This window comes from Strix uralensis, chromosome 14 (genome assembly GCF_047716275.1).
Source record: "Strix uralensis isolate ZFMK-TIS-50842 chromosome 14, bStrUra1, whole genome shotgun sequence".
Lineage (NCBI taxonomy): Eukaryota > Metazoa > Chordata > Aves > Strigiformes > Strigidae > Strix > Strix uralensis.
Window position 1 is genome coordinate 18455101 of NC_133985.1, and position 17885 is coordinate 18472985.

The 17885-nt window shown below is 36.8% G+C and overlaps 1 protein-coding gene across 6 annotated transcripts in view; it reads right to left on the reverse strand.

The window, feature by feature from the left end:
* Positions 1 to 3489: 3489 nt before the first annotated feature.
* The window catches only part of CNOT6 (CCR4-NOT transcription complex subunit 6), a 34403-nt gene continuing 20007 nt past the window's right edge, over positions 3490 to 17885 (reverse strand). For 5 of the 6 annotated variants that reach the window (XM_074883380.1, XM_074883376.1, XM_074883379.1 and 2 more), the window contains 9 exons: positions 15321 to 15406; positions 14231 to 14335; positions 14071 to 14139; positions 12474 to 12631; positions 11816 to 11970; positions 10989 to 11143; positions 9782 to 10012; positions 8248 to 8450; positions 3490 to 7564 (listed from right to left, as the gene is read on the reverse strand). In XM_074883380.1, coding sequence (XP_074739481.1) covers positions 7352 to 7564; positions 8248 to 8450; positions 9782 to 10012; positions 10989 to 11143; positions 11816 to 11970; positions 12474 to 12631; positions 14071 to 14139; positions 14231 to 14335; positions 15321 to 15406 — 1375 coding nt within the window. In that variant the 3' untranslated portion in view covers positions 3490 to 7351. The remainder of the gene's footprint in view (positions 7565 to 8247; positions 8451 to 9781; positions 10013 to 10988; positions 11144 to 11815; positions 11971 to 12473; positions 12632 to 14070; positions 14140 to 14230; positions 14336 to 15320; positions 15407 to 17885) is intronic. The other variant, XM_074883381.1, reaches the window with a different exon arrangement.

Sequence of the window (17885 nt, forward strand, 5' to 3'; positions counted from 1 at the left end):
TTGTTTATCCTCCTCTCTCACTGGTCCCTGGATGAAGGATTCTACCCAAGGGAGAAAATGTTACTGAGAGTAATCCCAGCCCTTCTTGTCATCTATTACCTAAACTTACACCAGAAATACTTCTAATTTAATATGTGCAAATGTTTGCAGGAATAGTCCACACTAATACAGAGGTACAGCCTCTCAGAAGGCAGCTAAGGAAGTATAAACCTTCAGCTGTTTGACACATTGTATTAAAACATTGCAAGAGGAATGAAAATACATAAACTCATGAATGGAGAATCTGAAAATCAAAATGCAGTTTGAAAGATAAGCATGTTTGACTTGCTCCTTTATCTCTGGGCAATGCACATAGATTTTATTACTGAATGGGGTCACTCTTATTTACTGGAAAACTCACGATCACGCTGACACAAAGGAAGCTCAATCTTCAGAGGTGTTAACCAAGACATTAAATATCTCCATTCGCTTCCTTTGCATGGTAACCTGTAATTCGTATTTCTGAGGTTTCAGCAGCAGCTCTTCCATGATGGCAGCATACGTGCCCCACGACCTGTGTGAGTGCACAAGTCCAACTAACAAGAACTGGGTTTGCAGCATCCCAACACCACGCAACCACGCTGACTGGTGAAACACTTGCGTGCCACTGGAGCCTGACTCGTGTCCCCACAGAGCCCAGAAAACTGCAGAGAACGACTAAATGAGAAAAGAGGTAGCCTCGTCAAGCAACTGACATGTTAGAAGCAACAGCCCTGCCATGGGGGATACCGCATTGGCAGGCAGAGCGTCAGGCAGGATGCTTCCCTTCAACCCATGCTGCTCACAACAGCAACTTGTAGACAATTCCGAACACTCTCCTCTCCCGTTGCTTTATCTGGAAGAGGTGGGAGGGAAGGAGAGGGTTAAAACAAATCCTTGTGCATCTCTAGGCTTTCCCCCATCTAATCTGCACCTTGGTGATGTCTTGCTGCCAGGGTCAGCAAAACCAGCACATGGCTTGATTCTTTAGATAAAACAGGTCTTAGCTCTCTTGGCCAAAAAGCAGACTATTAACTGGTATGCTGTTTTTTTAAAAGGAAGAAGGGAAATAAAATCAATAAATCCAGTCTCTAAAGAGCTATCAATACCACTAGCCACAGCAGAGAAACTACCATTAATTCACTGTTGGCACCCAAAGGGAGCAGTCTGTGCCTTGAACTAGAAAAACCTAGAAAAAAACCTAGAAAAAAATAGAAAAACTAAAGTAACTAACTAGGAAAATAAAAAGTGTGCTATGAACAATTAGCTGAAGCTTAAATCTTTGTGGCCATTAAAACCCAGCAGGAGTGTGTATGTTTTTATTTTCTGTAATATATGTTTTTTACAATAAACATCTAGCATTTTTAAAAGAAATGAATACTGTCCACCAACACACCAGGAAGATTTAACCAAAACATACCTTCCTATGTTTTAAAAATTGATAACCTGTGAAGATACCAAGCTTATTTTGGAATAAGAAAATATTCAAATGCACCAGAGGTCCCCATAGCTTAATTAGCTTTACTGCTTTCCATGCAAACAGAGTAAATGAACATTTAGAGAGCAAACAATTAGTGCCTCTGGGTTAGGAGGGAAAGATGAAAAGCAAGAAAGTAACCAGAACACTCACCTTTAATGAAGTATGGTTTCTCCTAAATGGTCACCTGATGTACCGTGCATATTCTTGTCCTTTCCACTTACCTTCTTCTCGGGTTCTCCTCCTTCCTTCTCTCTTCAGGCTCAATTCCAGACGTTTTAAGGCTCCTCTGCTCTACCCACGTCAGTAGAAAAGAAATGCCGTGCAGTCACCTGCACTGATTTGGGAAATTCCCACCCTATAAAGCACAAATCCAACTTTGCACTATCACTGAACAGCCAGTGGACACAGGGTATGAAGGACCAGTAACTAGGAGTCTGGCCTGAGTGATTTTGTATTCAATTAGATTAAAATAGCTATAGTTATTTTACTGCAAGTTAAGGAAAGACAAATGTTCTCCTACCTGGCTTAGGACCACAGGACACAAGCTCAACTTCAATCCTTTGTCTTCGAGTGAGATGCTGGTTTCCACATACTCTCTCTGGACAGGACACCAGGCTCTCCATTAATTTGGGCACAGAGTTTCCCTACAGATAGTCTCCCAATACTTACATGCCAGGTTAGCACATATTATTTAAGAGCTCAAAAACTCCAATTTGGAACCATGTAACAACTGTGCTCATCTTAAAACATAACATTAAGAAGATTAAATGCAGGAAACGAAGGCCCTGGAATGATTTTACCATTGAGGACCAAGTAGGTCATTCCCATCATGACAACTGGATTTATTATAAAGCCTGTATTTAACTGGCATGGATGTTACCAAACCAACTGCTGCCACTGGAAAAGGTTCATTTCTGGGCCTGAATTCCCACAAATACTCCTAAGAATAATTCTACAAGCTCCGCTTTCTGGATACGCGTTCACAGCAACTCTGTGCACACGCAAAGCCTGTGTTACACACCCCATCTAGTGGCAAGACGCTGAATGTGGTGGTGGGAATTAAAATCTCACCCATGAGACACAACCGAAGAGAAATCATTGCTGAAGTCTGTAATGGACTCATCACTCTGTTGGGGACTTACAGCTGCTTCAAGACAGCAGATTTTAAAACTACAAACAAGCTGAACACCCCGGGGTGTGTGGTATTCATGGAAACACTGAACTAGGTTATTTATTTCAAAGCAAAGCAGTGCCAATATACTGAATGTGAGTTCTGAAGAGATGCGGGGGTGCCAGTGAGATATCTTGTGAGCTTCAGTGCTTTACACAGCAAGTGCGCTCAAATGTTTTATGTCTTCTGCTGCTAACGATGGGAATATCACATAAAACACAAGAATCCACACTGCCACACATATACTCTGATACAGAAGAAACCCCCCCCAAAGAACATGATATTAAAATAAACCAAGAACAAGAATTAGTTGAATCTCATTCCTGAAAAAAAAATACAAGAAATCTTCACTTTGTTCCTCTTCCACTGTAAATTAATCCCTTTGAATCCCTTCCCGCTGCCAAACCCCAAGTCCATTTTGGGCTTTCTGGGGTGGGGAGGGAAGAGGAAGGAAGGAGCAGGGTCTACAGGCCCCAAACAAAACCTCTGGACCCTATGCTGCACAACTGACCTGACTGACTTAGAAAGGTTAGAAAATCGCCAGGTATGAAGACCTGGGGTTGAGATTTGAGCAGGTTTGGACACGAGTTTTCCACAAAATCAGGTCTTCACTTTGCAACCCAAACCCAACTGATTCAAGTAACTTCTCTAGATCTGCAGACCAGAAAGCAACAGAAAATACAGGAAAGTCTTTCTGGGATTAGCTGCTCACATGTTTCCATTTTACCCTTAACATACTTCACTCACTCTGGCTGTACATGCATCTCTTCAGGAAAAGCTTTAGGAATTAAGTTAAAATATGAATTAGACTTCAAGAAGGTTTGAAACAGATATTGGATTTATTGGTCAGCTATGAGTAGGAAAATACATTGGTAAAGAAAAAGAAGACCCTGTATATAAATATAATACTAACTAGTTAAAATTTGACCAAGAAGAAAGTTCCACTGAAGAGAACAGTAAAAGCCCTTGTTTACCATCAGACCATATTCAGTTTCCCATTTATCTTATTGAAGAGCTGCCTATAGACAAATGCAACATTCTTTGAGCTTAGTGCAGATAATGTGCTGGTTTTTGTTACATGAATGGTAAACAAGAGTTAGTCCAGTGCATTACACATTATACAGAAGTACTGTGAATAAAGACTAAGATAATTCTATTTTAGACACTACTTAAACATACCAAGACACTTAAGTGTTACAAATTTATGCAACCAAAAGAAAAGAATAGCCGTTAACATACTAAAAAATACTGTGTCTGGCTGGATGAAAAAGGCTTGCTACTTAAGCGGTTAACTGAAGTTTAAGTTTTACAGTGTAATTAGTTGGGTTTTTCCCCCCCCCAATGGTGGTGTAATTATTTTGTCTTTCATACAGATTTTGTGTGGTTGAAAAAGCAAACCATAAGCTATTTTCTAATTCTGCTCTAAAAAAACCTTTGAGATTTGCTGAAGTGACACCAAAGATGCATACATACAACGTTCTTAAAGTCAGTTTTGTCAAATGTTGGCCAAATTTACTTTTTTTTTTTAAAGCTGCTAAAAGGGCAAAATAATTACAACACACACCGACTTATATGCTCTTCCCCCCCCTACTTGTGTTATGTTAAAAGCAGTAACTTGTGGTATTAGTCATTTATTCTAATCAATTCTTTTAGTTAAAGGTGTATTTCAATTTACACTTTGACACCCAGAATTCTTGGTAAATGTAAATAAAACTACACAAGATATGGCTGACTGTACTTTAAGTGGGAAAAAGCCTGGTCTAACCTAAATAAATCCTTTCAACCCCAAGGATGTTCTGTGACTTTTGCTATATGTGCTTTTACAACAAGAACACTGAAGGTACATTATGGCAACACCCAAAACCACCTTGAATAAAAATATTGTAAATAACCATTTTATGTTAAAAACTATGAAGCAAACATTTTGATTTTGTGAAGACACGGTTTATTGCCTTATTCTATGTTATAGCTGGAAATTGAGACTTTTGAGTTAGATTTGTTTGACACGGGAATATATTTTCTTTGAAGATTGTTTGACAAGGTTTATCTCAGCTCTGTTTTGGTGCCATCTGCTCTTTCCCTATATTCAAAATATTTCTCCTTCCTTCAGCCCCTGAGTCATAGCTGCAGTCCAGGTAAAACCCAGTGAAGTCAAAGGTGTGTCTTCAATGTATTCAGTGGGTTTTCAATTGGGACATGATGGACTAATATAAAAGCTGGAGAAAATGGTTATTTAAATGGATCCTTAGACTGTAAGGTGACTAAGCAGGAACAGTTGTGTCTCCAAAAGCACAAGGGGCTGTATTTTAACATGCTGTCATAAATTCAAATATTTTTTTAAGACTAAGCAATACAGGAGAACACATATTGGATAAAGCTCAAACCTTTAGAATCTAACAAGTGCACTCAAGCTCCAGCATCTATTAAAGTAAATTATCCCCCTCTAAGAAATACAAAATGAGTAAGTGCTTCCCTTCCCCTTCTGTAAAGCTTTCTGGACTCAATACACAATCCAGATAATCAGAAAAGAAAAATAGTTTGCTCAGTTTGACAAGCTAAATTGGCTCATCATCACTGGAAATTGTCATGATGTACATTACCAAGACATCATTAAGGAAACATGAGTAAAACACCTTTTATTCACACTTTACAAAAAAACCCCAAAAAACAAACAGAAAAAAAAAATAACACTACGCATTAAGTCTACTACAGCAATACTACCAGCATTTCAATGTACTGATTATAAACTGGACATGTTTGGTGTTTTCACAACTAAAACCAAAACAAAATAATCCCAAGAGATCAGGTCCCAGACAAGGATTCAAGATCAAAATTTCTCATACTGAAATTTTAAAATGTACATTTTACATATCCGAACTGTTTGTAATTTTTACTTTCAGCTTAAAACAGAACGGTTTGAGCACACTTCTGTGCTGACTACTTTTCCATAAAATTTTGAATCATTATTACCAATCCACTCTCTTATATATAAAAATTCACAATATTTAGAAAGTTTTCTCTTAATGCTCAGTGTCCTTTTGCTTCCCTGCCCGCAGCTGAAACAAAAGCTGTTTAAGACCAAGCTCTCTATCTCCATTTTTAATTTTTTTTACATTGATTATTCAAGCTGTATTAGTTTAAGGAGATGCTAAATCCTCCCTTTTAGGATACAAATAGACAAGTTAAATTTGTAAGCTGTTATATACTTGGCTTCATGACACAAATGGCACTGAGGGTACACTATAACTTTAGTCTTGCTTGACACTTTAAAATAAGACTTGGTCACTTTAAAAAAAATGATCTGAAGAATTGTCTTTGGGACCTGTATTGAAAATGCGTTTATTTCACACTGCTTCATCAATAGAAAATGTAGGGTTGTTGGTTTTTTCTCTTCAAGGAATTATACTCTCTGAAACTGAGGAACACACTTCAACGAAAGAGAATTCACATGATAGTAATTCTTAGTGGGAAAAACGGCACTGTGCAATGACACTGAAAGAAGCAGTGCATGGGTATTAGAAGCTAGAAACTGTGTACCCATAACCTGAACATGTTCAAAAAGTGTGATATTCAATGCTTCACAAAGGAAAAAAAGATGCCACAGCTTATACAAAAGTATCTTCATAAAATTTTCACAAGTGTTAACATTATTTAAAAAAATAAAAGAGGATGCACAGGATCTCTCTGCATGCACAGGCAGTGCTAGTTGAGAACAAATTTAAGCAGGCACAGTGGAGATAGGACAAGTATTTAAAACAGAAATGAAGAAGCTGTACACAAGTATCCCTCAATTTTACTTCAAAAGTTAGAGATGAGAAAAATATCTGAGTGTATACACATCAGCAATAACTTTCAGTCCATACAGGTCTACTTATATTCACTGCTTAGCTTATCTGTTCTGCGAGAACTCCATGCTTTTCTCTTTTTTTTGAAAAAAACAGAAACAGAATGCATTTAGTTATCTCTGTAAGATATTAAGATTTTATAGGTTTGGATTTTAAAAGCAACGTTCTCAATTGAACATAAAAAGTAGTACAAAAGGGCTAACGAAACCCTAACAGTGCAAATCATTAGCAGAGAAAACCTGTGACAACCTCTTTTACAAGCTGGCCTTTATAACACATGAAAACAGATAAAAATTTAGCCTTAGTTTACAATACAATCATTTTCCAAATCTGATTTTTCTTTTTTTAAAGTACAAAATCTCATAAATCAGGTTTTCTGTTGTTCATATACAATCAATAAAGGCTAAATTCAAATTCTATATTTTACAAACAAGTCTGAAAAAGGAGGGAGTGAAGTACAGAAGAATGTTCTGTGGATGTTCCTACTGGCCTCAAAAAAGTAGTGCTACAGATAACTGTGCAAAGAGAATATACTGTATAACAATTCCCTATTTCAAGGCATGAAAATGTCACGTTGGATAAAAGAAACAGGAAGGTTAATTGTAACGTATTAAAGGTGCAAATGCACCAATTGCTGTCAAACAGTATACAAAGTATATTGGGCTCAGAATTGTGTCTGTTGATAGCACCTGGCTTTTACTATGTCTTTAGCAAATAATTAGATTTAAGATTAAGATTATTAAGAAAAAAATCCCTGTTGGCCATACCTCACTCCTCTATATTCAGATTTTACAATTGTACAAGTTAGATTGAGGTTGCCCTCTAAAATGTACTTGACTACCTCCTGCCAGGGAGATGGATTCCATTTACAGGAGGCAGGAAAGGCAGCAAAAGCTCCAGTTGTGCAAAAAGTGAGAAGTGGTCAGAAGGGATGAGTGGATGTGGACAACCACTTATATTGTTCTCTATTAACCAATGATGATCCAAAGGTCCAAGAATGCCAAGTATGTTTAGCTGAGGTTTAGAGTAGAAGATGTAGTCAATAATACCCTAAAACAAGAGAAGAAATAAAATCAGTTATTAGCATGTATTCTTGACTCAAGTTATTTCTCCAAACAAAAGGTGAGCTCAGTATTATGAATAAGAGAAATGCTATCATTCCTTCTCTATAGCACACCATCAACTTAGGAGACGTCTACTTCCTATATCCCAGGGTTGCTCAATATAGATTAGGAAAAGAAAAGACCACCCTGTATCACTTCTGCTATGCTCTTGTGGGTTGTAATTTCTAACCTCCTACATAGCTTTCAATTACGTTTGTCTGATTTTGAAGAAGAAAAGAGCCATTTTTATGTCCCCTGGGCAACAGAGCACAGAGTTTTCCAGTAGCAACAGGGATTGTTTTCCTTGAAGTCGACAGCTTAAGTGCCCCTCTTGTACTATTTAATTTAGCTTAGACTATGAAAATACAGAATCCTCCTATATACAGGGATGGTTAACAGCAACCCCAACTCTTGCAAATCTATTACAAATTACTACAAGAAAAAGGAAAATTTGGTTTCTAGGAGACTGAAGTGTTGGGCACTATAGTTTGCTATGTTTTAAATACAAACTTGGTGAATTTACTGTCAGCTACCCAAACAGATTAACTTGTCAAACAATTTAATACAGCAAATCACAGTAATTAAACTTCAAAATGGGAAACTTTTCCAAAATATCAGCCGAGTTCTTACCTTGAAGTCAAATGTGTAATTTGTGTAAGGCATTAGACCATTCTCATAGGCACTCTTCAACTTGAAACCATGTGTAATTCTTCCATTTGTTGTTCCATTTTTTCCATTACAGCTGAAGTTAGTAAGACTTTCATTGTATCTCAGTTCCTTAAAATCTTTGTGGTTTGTTTCCACTCCACCAGTGCTCAAGTACTCAACAACACCTATAAGGAGAGACACATACACACAAGAGTATTAACAAGCATTCAACAACTAAGAGTGTGTAGGTACTTCGAGTCATACATGCTACTTTATGCTTTATATAAGCAAAACCTTAACACATATACAATACAGTCAGCAACAGTTCTTTTAAAATACTGCAAAACAATGTATCTGTACATCAAGAGCAAATGTCATCTAGAACAGAGAGGCATGCTTTTATCAGAAAAAAACGAGAAGGTGAAGGAACAGACTAGGGGGGAACATGAAAAAAGCTGAAGGAAAATTCTATAGATGCTAGGAGTCAGCTTCCTCCTCTCCTAGTCTCTACGCTCAAGTCCTGGCTTTCACTGTTCTTCAGCTGGAATGTTGCAAAAAAGCAACTTTTCTAACACTACTTCAAATAAAGTTAACTTTAAAGAGGCTGCAAAGCCAAATTGACAAGATTTGTGTCTTGGAAAACTATGATCCTGCCTCTTAATTTCAGAATAGCTGTGTTAAGGTTCTGGAAGGTAAGAGAAGCAATTAGTTGTTTTGAAGACACAATCAGACACATGAACTGGCTATTGCAATAGGCTGTAGCGATCTTTGCCTTCCTGGTATCAGAAAGAATCAATTTCCAGTACTGCTGAGCCGTAACTGCTCCTATCAACCCTAACAGATATTAAGAGTTGCCAAGCAGAGGCCAAAAGGAAGGGGGACCAGGAATGGAGATTATTGTATTGAACAACTAGCAATAAGAAGGTAGGATGGCTCTTGAGTTCAGCACTTCAGCTGGGTACCTAAGAAAGCCAAGAAGGCGATCACTGAATCTGTTCTTTTCTTGCACTTTATAAAGTTGCCACCAAGTACAAAAAAAGTTGTATGTTAGTAAGGAGGGAAAAATCCCCTTCTGACAGGAGATGTATTGAATTTTAGAAGTCCTAAAACATTTGAACCACAGAAAATGATTGTATGGTGGCAACTTTAAAGAGAAGAACCTATCTTCTCACACTTAAAAATTAAGAAAATCCAATTATCAGCAACATACTCATGTTTCCAGTTATTTTTGGAAGATAGCTTCTTCCTTTCCATTCCTGTATTGTAAGATAACAATGAAAACGCTTCTGAAAGACCAGACACAGCTATACTACTTCACAGGCAATAAGGTCACTCACAAAAGAAACAGTTCTGTTTTCTCTCTCTTCCTTCTATTTTCTTAGTACCTTTAGAGCTTATGATATCAAACAATGTATTCTCTAAATTGAAAACTCCTTTAAAAAGTGAGACTTTAAAATTTAAATTGTTACACACTTGAAACAGTTTAAAAAAAAAAAAAAAGAAATAGAACTCTTACCAGAGTCTGGTAGAGAATTGAGATCTGCACACAGTACAAGTGGAATGGTTCCAAGTTCTCCCGAAACACCAGGTTTGAGACTACGAGAAGCTTTATCAATAATGTTCTTTACCTCGGACAGGAACATCATAGTCTGAACAAGCTTCACATCAGAATAATCTGGGTCCCAATGCATATGTGCATTAGCTACAAGAACTAGCTGCTTTTCCATCCCAAGATGTGGCTTCCCAGCTAAAATTTAAAATCAATTATTTACCTTACATGGTCAGCAACAGAAAACACTATTATTGAATTTTAAACAAGATGCTCGAGGTGAAGAAAAAAATAAATAATACACCAGTATAACTCAAAGAGGGTTATAATACCTTTTAAGAGGGTCATACAACTCCCCTTACATCTACTAAGTGTTTTATTTGATATAAAGCATTAGGAATAATTGTGTTTCACATTCAAGGCCATTAACAGACAGACTATCTTGTTACAGGTAACGCTTATGTATTTAAGAATACTATGAATTAACATAAATAACATATAATCCTAATTACAGGCAAATAGTGTTCTAAAAATTACAACAGTTTTCCTCAGGTTGTGATAGTAAACAGGCACTGCTCATATCTTAAAATTCAGAGCTCATTGCCTAATAAGTTATTCACATTATAAGTTACCTCTCTTGCTAGAAGTGCTTCTTAAAAGGCTTGTTTGTTAGAATCTGAATTATATAAATATAATTTGGATAAATATAACACAGGTTGAGTAGGTACCCACTGCGATACTTATAAAGCCAGTTTACATTTCCTAAATTAAGAATGACAGGGCAGAACAAACAGGTTGTATAAGCATGACAGTGAAGAAAATAACAAGCTAAAATGATGCAGATATATGACCCAAAAACACATGACTAACACCAACTGACTCTTTGATACCTGTACATAACAGGAAAAAAAAAAAAAAAAAAAAAAAAAAATCACCGAAACTCAAGTCTTTGTATTTTTTAAGCAAAAAGGTGTAAGTGGGGGGGGAAAAAAAAAAATCTTCGTCATTTGAGCAATATGACTTTTCCCTAAATCCTCTTGGGAAATAAATTTGCCTGAGCATACAATGTGCAAAGTTATATTCATCTGTAGAACCCAATTTCTCTGGTTTACTATACTAAGTCATTATTTGAATTTACAAAATACAATCTATTAAAAAATTAAATAGGACTTACATGACATTTCTATCAATTCCTTTCGCAGCTCTAACAATACAGCAACTCCAATGTTATCTTTTGTCATAACTCTGTTCAGCATAGCTTCTGAACCTTCTGAGTTTGCCATAGCTAGTTGATTGAACTCAACAGTATGTTTTTGAACCAAAGTAAATCTGGAAGAGAAACATTATATATATTTTTCAGGAGCTGGATACAAAAGGAAACGTTATAGATAATTCTCCTTTTAATTAAAGCTCAAACACATTTATGATGTGAAAAATCTCAATCACATAATTTCATAAAATCCTAAAATGAAATCAAAGGATACAGTTTTCCCAGCAATTTTTATATATTTTATAGTACCTTAGTTTCAATTAAAAGATTTGAGAGATAAAGAAAGAGAGAGAGAGATTGAGATACTGAGAAACTACAGAAAAGGAGTGCTTGTTTCTAATTCTGCACCAGTTTCTAGTTCGAAGATGCAGGTTTAACAGAGGGACTAAATAATTTTTCTAAGCCAAAAGGTATCAAACCTGGCACCTACATTTACTCGCGGACACAAAGGAATGGAAGCAGGAGGAGGAAGAGAAGTTATTCCTTCATATCCAAACAGTTGTACAAGTTGTACATACATGACATAATCAGTAAGTCCGGCAGCTCTTAAAATAATGACTTTTTTCCAGAAGCAAGCAGTGATGTTAAAGTGCCTTGTCTTTTGCTTTATCAGAAGACTACAAAAAGAGTGACTAATGCCAAACTGTTTGAGCTACAGTCTGACCTGACCTGAGAAGTTATGTGAAAGGGAGCAAGACACAACAGAAGGCTTTGCAAAATACATCACTTACTTTTCTGTTTTGAAGAATATTGCACAACCATCAACATGTTTTCTTTCCTGTTCTGACATTGTCCTAGCTCTAGATTTTGGACTGAAGAATCCATTATAGCCACGTTCTTTCAATTCTACCAGGAAAAAACTGTAGTACTGTTCTGTTTCAACCTCCTATAAAGTTATAAGACAGCACAGCATGAATGTACTATTAGCAAAATACAGAAGCCTGATATTATTTAGACTCTTCAGAAGTGTAAATCACTTTCAAATTAGATTTAAGGCAAAAAAAATTGTAAGAATTAAGTACATCAGAGAATGCAAATTTAAGAGCAATATCCCTATTTTAAGAAAATATAAATGAATTTCTGTAATCCCCAGAGTTAAGATTATCTCAAGACTTTGATTTGAAAATGTGTCAATTATAGCCCCACATACACATGCAGGCACAAAGACACCCCCACGTACGTTTCTTTGATCAGCAGCTGCTGGTTCACATTCCAGCTGCGTGGGCTGAAAAGCATTCTTTTGATGTCAAGCAACAAATAATGTTCTAAACACCACTTTTTTCTTTTGTTTTCAGAAGGTTTTGAAAACAGACCATATACTGTAAATACATTTAATATAGAGAAACCAGCACATGGGAATAGAAAAAGAAATAATAGTATATCTTTTACCTGAAGACTTATGATGTCAGCATTGCAGCTCAGGATTTCCTGCATAATGGCTTTTTTTCTGTATTCCCAGTTCAATGCCCAAGATGGACAATAGCCATACAGCTGCCGGGTAGCATATTTATCACAGAGTACGTTGTAACACATGACAGAAAACAAGGCTGCAGAACAATAATTTTACTTACACTCTGATATATTTAACAACAACAACAGAAATTATGTTCTTCGCTTCCATCTTCTGCAAATTTATCAATTCATGCTTCATTTGCTTCAATCAAAACACAGCTCGTGTAGCTACACTGAAAAAAAATTGCTAGTCCTAAGACAATAAACTGTAAGTTTGGACTTACGGCAGCTGTCTTCTAGCATTTAATTAGAAAACAAAAACAAACCCCCTCTTCATATGGTTAATGCAGTAAATAGCAGACAAATGTACTTTATGCTAAGTGGTGCTCTACTGTGAAAAGGTAAGTGTATTTGAACACTTATATTTACTAGCTATACCAAGGTTTGCCAACTCTTCAAATAGATTATTTAAAATCTACCTTAATTATTACCACCATGAACTGTAACAGAGCCATAGGCAGGGTAAGGATCCCTTCGCACAACGAAAAAGTATAGGTAAAATAAATCCCCATATGTTTCCACCTCAGAAAGCTTACAATTCAGGTGTAGAGTTAAGAAACATCTACTCTATGTACCATTTGGAGCAGGAGTGATAATGAGACAGTCTGGGGCAACTTAACAGGTAATCAAGCAGCATGGATTTTGGGTTTTGCTTTGTTGGGGTTTTTTTGTTTGTTTTTAAAAAGCACTAAGGAATTTGCAGTACAACAATGAGATGCCTGCAAGCTTACTGGGAGCTTCTCTCAAATGTGGAGTACAACTCAGGAAAAAAAAAAACAAGGCAGTTGTTGGAAGATTTAGCAAATTGAGTCAATAATCTCAGGCTGATTGGGGGGTCAAAGCCCAGCATTTTGAAAGCAGACAGGTGACAGCAAAAGACAAGCTGCGTTAACATCATCATCTTTAAAGCAATGCCTTAATAAAATCAACAGGAGAAAATAATGTACATCAGTCCAGAAAGAGAGGACACTGCAATATTTGAGAAATACACTAAGATTTTTGGTGTGCAGGTAAATAGAAAAGGCTTTATTTTAGACAATTCATTCAGAAAAATTATGAAACGATTAAAGACGACCTGAATCCCAACAGCAAGTACTGAGTCAAAGATGATACACTGATTACTTTAAAAAAAAAAAAAAAATCTACTTTTTTTTTGAAATTATGCTCATATTCTTCAACAAATGTTCAATTAAGCCTGTTATAATTCAACTATTTAACTAATTGTGGACAACAGTTTCAATTCCTTTGAGGAAATTATTAATTAAAAAGAAATTACTTTATAGTAAAAGATGGGTAAATCTGAAACAGGTGTTCCAACTGAGATAGAACTACTTCAGCTGGCTGGTCAGCACTGCACAGATGACTGGTTAATTTAAGCATTTTTTTTTTTCCCCCAGTAGATAGTAAAGATCAACAGCTTTTCTAAAAGAAAAAAAAAAAAAAAAAGGAAAAAATCCTTAAAATGTTACAGTACCTGTTGGTCTTGTACGGTCTGGTTCTTGCAACATAATCCAAGATCTTGGAGGTGGCTGTTCTGTTGAAACTATGGGAATATTTTAAAGTACAGATACAACAAGTGATAATCATGTTTAATTTACACAGCAGAAATAAATGTTTGAAGAATGATCACTTACTTCTTTTTGCAGTACCTGCCAAATTATCAAGCAAATAGTTCAGTAGCCTTCGCGTCCCATCTGGTTCCTGATAAAGGTTCAGAATATCCTGTGTAAGTGGATTTCCTGCAAACAGATTTACAGAAATATTGAATAAAATATACAGAACCGTTATGAACTTACATATCAGTGTTTAAAGCTGGAATCTCTCAGAAAAGATACTGCATCTTCTATGAACTACTTAGAGGTTTCAGATCTCACATCTTCAATCCCCCCCGATACACTAGCTGTCTTAACAGCTCTAGTGAAGTTCACCACATTCCCCCCTGCCTCTGTCCCCTGAACACCCCAAGGGCAGTCGCTGGATCTAACTAGAACTGGCTGGTACAACACACAGGCAGAGCTGATAAGAACCACCTTCTGCTCGCTTTGCTCCGCATGAGCGAAACATCCATCAGTTTATTTGCCAGTCATATCTGAGTAGAGTCTACCGTCTACCATCTCCCAAAAGCATAAGCAGATTGTAAAAGCTTTCACGGACAACACACATTGCAATTATCCAGTTTTAAGGGAGAGAAAAACAGACTTCTGAGACTTAACAGTGTTTAGAGGTATTGTATCACTCAGTGCTCCTGATTTTGTGACACGATTTCCCCCAAGGTCAGCAATTTTATAGCTAGAATCCATATAGTTCAGAGAGAGGAAAAAAAAAAAGGAAAATATTTAAATTGCTACTTGCGTAAACAGCACACTACCCTACAGCAGTACAAAGCACATCCCCTTTTTGGTTGGAGTTGAATACCTCCAGTTAACAGCAGACTATTTCTTAGTTAAAGCTGCACTGTATGCAACCCCTATGCGACCAACAGAAAGCTTCCGCTCACTCTGCAGAAAGAGAAGCAAACATCTTTATACGTTGAGTGCTTTGCCAAACTCGTTCTTTTTCTTTTTTTAAATAATCCCTAAATAACAATATTTATAAATGTGGAGTAAGTAGCTACATCTGGGATTGCTATTCAGTAACACTTTGTGAACCAGCAGTCTACAGCCATCACATCGTGGAAGCGGTATCATTAAACAAAGTGTGGATACCAAGAAAAAGCAGCAATACCTTTCAGACCCAAAGTCTGTAACTGGAACAGTTTTCCCAGCTCAAAGGGTAGAACTCGTAACAGGTTGTTATTTAAATGTAGTTCCCTGTAGACAGAGCAAGAATCATACAGAGCTGAAAACAGACCAAGATTTGTCTTCAGCAGCACAGCACAAGAAGTTTAACTAAAAGAGAAACAATATACTAGCAAACCACAATATTGAAAAACTCAAAGACTAAACAGCAATAGGGAAATCCTGCTGTACTTAAACACACACACACACAGACAAAATACATATTACGTTGAAGTACACAGGAAAGTAGCTGTTTGGTGAGTTCATCTTAAAAAGTCAGAAATTTTGTAAACATTAGCAATAATTGAATACTTTAATAACTGCAAGTGATGAAGCAGTAACAGCTCTGAAAAACCAGGCCATGAAACAGTTTGGCTATGATTAAAGGCCAAAGGGAAATTATATCCCAGAAAACAAATAAGCAAAAAAGCCAGGATCATGGCAGTATGATTAGAACTATGACATTACCATGTAATAGTCAATTACAACAGTAATTTTCTGTTGTGGGGTTTGGTGGTTTTTTTTTTTCCCCTCATAATTTCAGTGTTAAGACAAAATATGTGCTTTTTAACTTACAAAGCCAATATGCAGACAGGAACAGAATTCATGTCCTGAATTCTGATTTCCCAACGAACTAGGCAGACAAAATGGACTTGTTAGGAACTTTTCACTTTCTTCAACACATTCTCATCTACGCAGCAAAGACCTTCCTCATCATATTCAATATAAAGTTGCTACTTCAAAGTGTTTACAACTTGGTGCCCAGAGACTTGAAAAGTATTTTAGGACAACAAAAAAGGGAAGAAAAAAAAAAAGAAAAAGAAAAGAAAGGAAACCTGGATGCCAAGAGTTACCTTAGCTCTTTTAGATTCTACAAGACAGCACCTGAAGCAAAGAGACACAACTCTTCTAGACTTGCACTTCAAAAGCAAACTCTGCTGTTTCCGAAATTCTCACTGTTTCACTGCATATTTAGAAACCTTGGTAAAAGTAAAGTGGCTTGTTTTAGAGACACTCTGGGGTGTGTAATAGTGGAAGAAGATACAGGAGAGGACCTTTTTTTTTTTTTTTTATTTCCCCGGGTTCTCTAGAAATGTCAAGTCATTGCTCAACTGATTGCCAGACTGTAGCACACCTAGCCAACTGGGGTTTTTTTTGGGTTTTTTTCCAATATAAAAATCCCATAGACAAAAGCACATATTCCAGAGAGAAACTCAGAAGCCCACTACGTCATTCTAGGGTTTCTAAGTACGAATGAGGCCCATGGCAGGTAGAAAAGAGGATGGGGGGGGTTAAAAAAAATAAAAATCAACATCTCCATGAGTTCTCAGCACTTCCATAGACATTTGAGATTTAAATTGCTATTATTTTCAGGGATGATATTCTATGTGACATTAGTTTATTCTTTAGGAAGCTACTTTGGCCTCTCAGAGTTTTTCAAAGCACTGCTGAAGTCTAAAAACTTATGTATGAATTACAAAAAAAATACACTAAATTGTTCCAGAGGAAAAACACCAAGCTGGAAGAATGGCACAGTAGTAGGTATCATTACACCTTCTCTCTTGGATGAAAGAATTATTTTCTCTAATGATCCTTGCCTCCACAGAACCCGCCCCCTCTACACACAAATGGGATCACAGCAAATCCCACTAGTTCTTTCAAGCATATCAACAGAATCTGTTTTACAGTTGAGCTTTCCAAGGTAACATGTTACAGTGTTTATTTTTTCTCCTCTTTCTTCAAAGATCAGAAAGTGTACTGCTCTGACACCTCCTTCTTCAAGTACCTGTAGTAAAAAGGAGATGCGAGGAGCCTTAGGCGAGCTCTGCCACACAGACCAAACCCAGAGCTCCAGATGCAGGAGCTGGAAGACCTGTTATCAATTCTCAATGTGAGAGCACAAATTATTTCTGTGGCTCAGGGTATTAGCAATGCCCGGTGTTGAATTACCGTTGGTTTGAACAACTTCCCAGAAGCTATGGGAAGTGTCTGCAGTAAGAGCCAGCCTGAAACATAAAATGTCTGCACAGCTGAGACCTGCAGAGCACTATCACGTAGGATGTGCTTACGGGTTTTTCTTCACTTTCACCCCAGTGAAAAGAAATCATGGATCAGCTGCAATTACTGAGACCAGACAGTGCAATGGATCAATGCACTCACTTTTCACATCGAGAACTGGATTCAAATGTTATGTTTAGGTCATAAATAGAAAACAAGTGTGATCCTAGACCTTAGCTCCTCTACTCAGAAGAGACTTAGGACATGGAAGAGCTAAAACTTCACAGAATCAGCGAGAATAAATTCAAAGAGTGTTGGGAAGAAGGCACAGTATCTTTTGACACTACTGATGACTATACACTCCTAAGCTAACTCCATGTCATGAGTATTATGTTTACATCAACATTTTAAAAGGAAAAAGACTGATGAAAATAAAAGGATGCTAATGAAGTACAAAGATGAATTTGAGAATATTCCAGTACATTTAGGACTGCTAGCTCACAATACCTGAGGA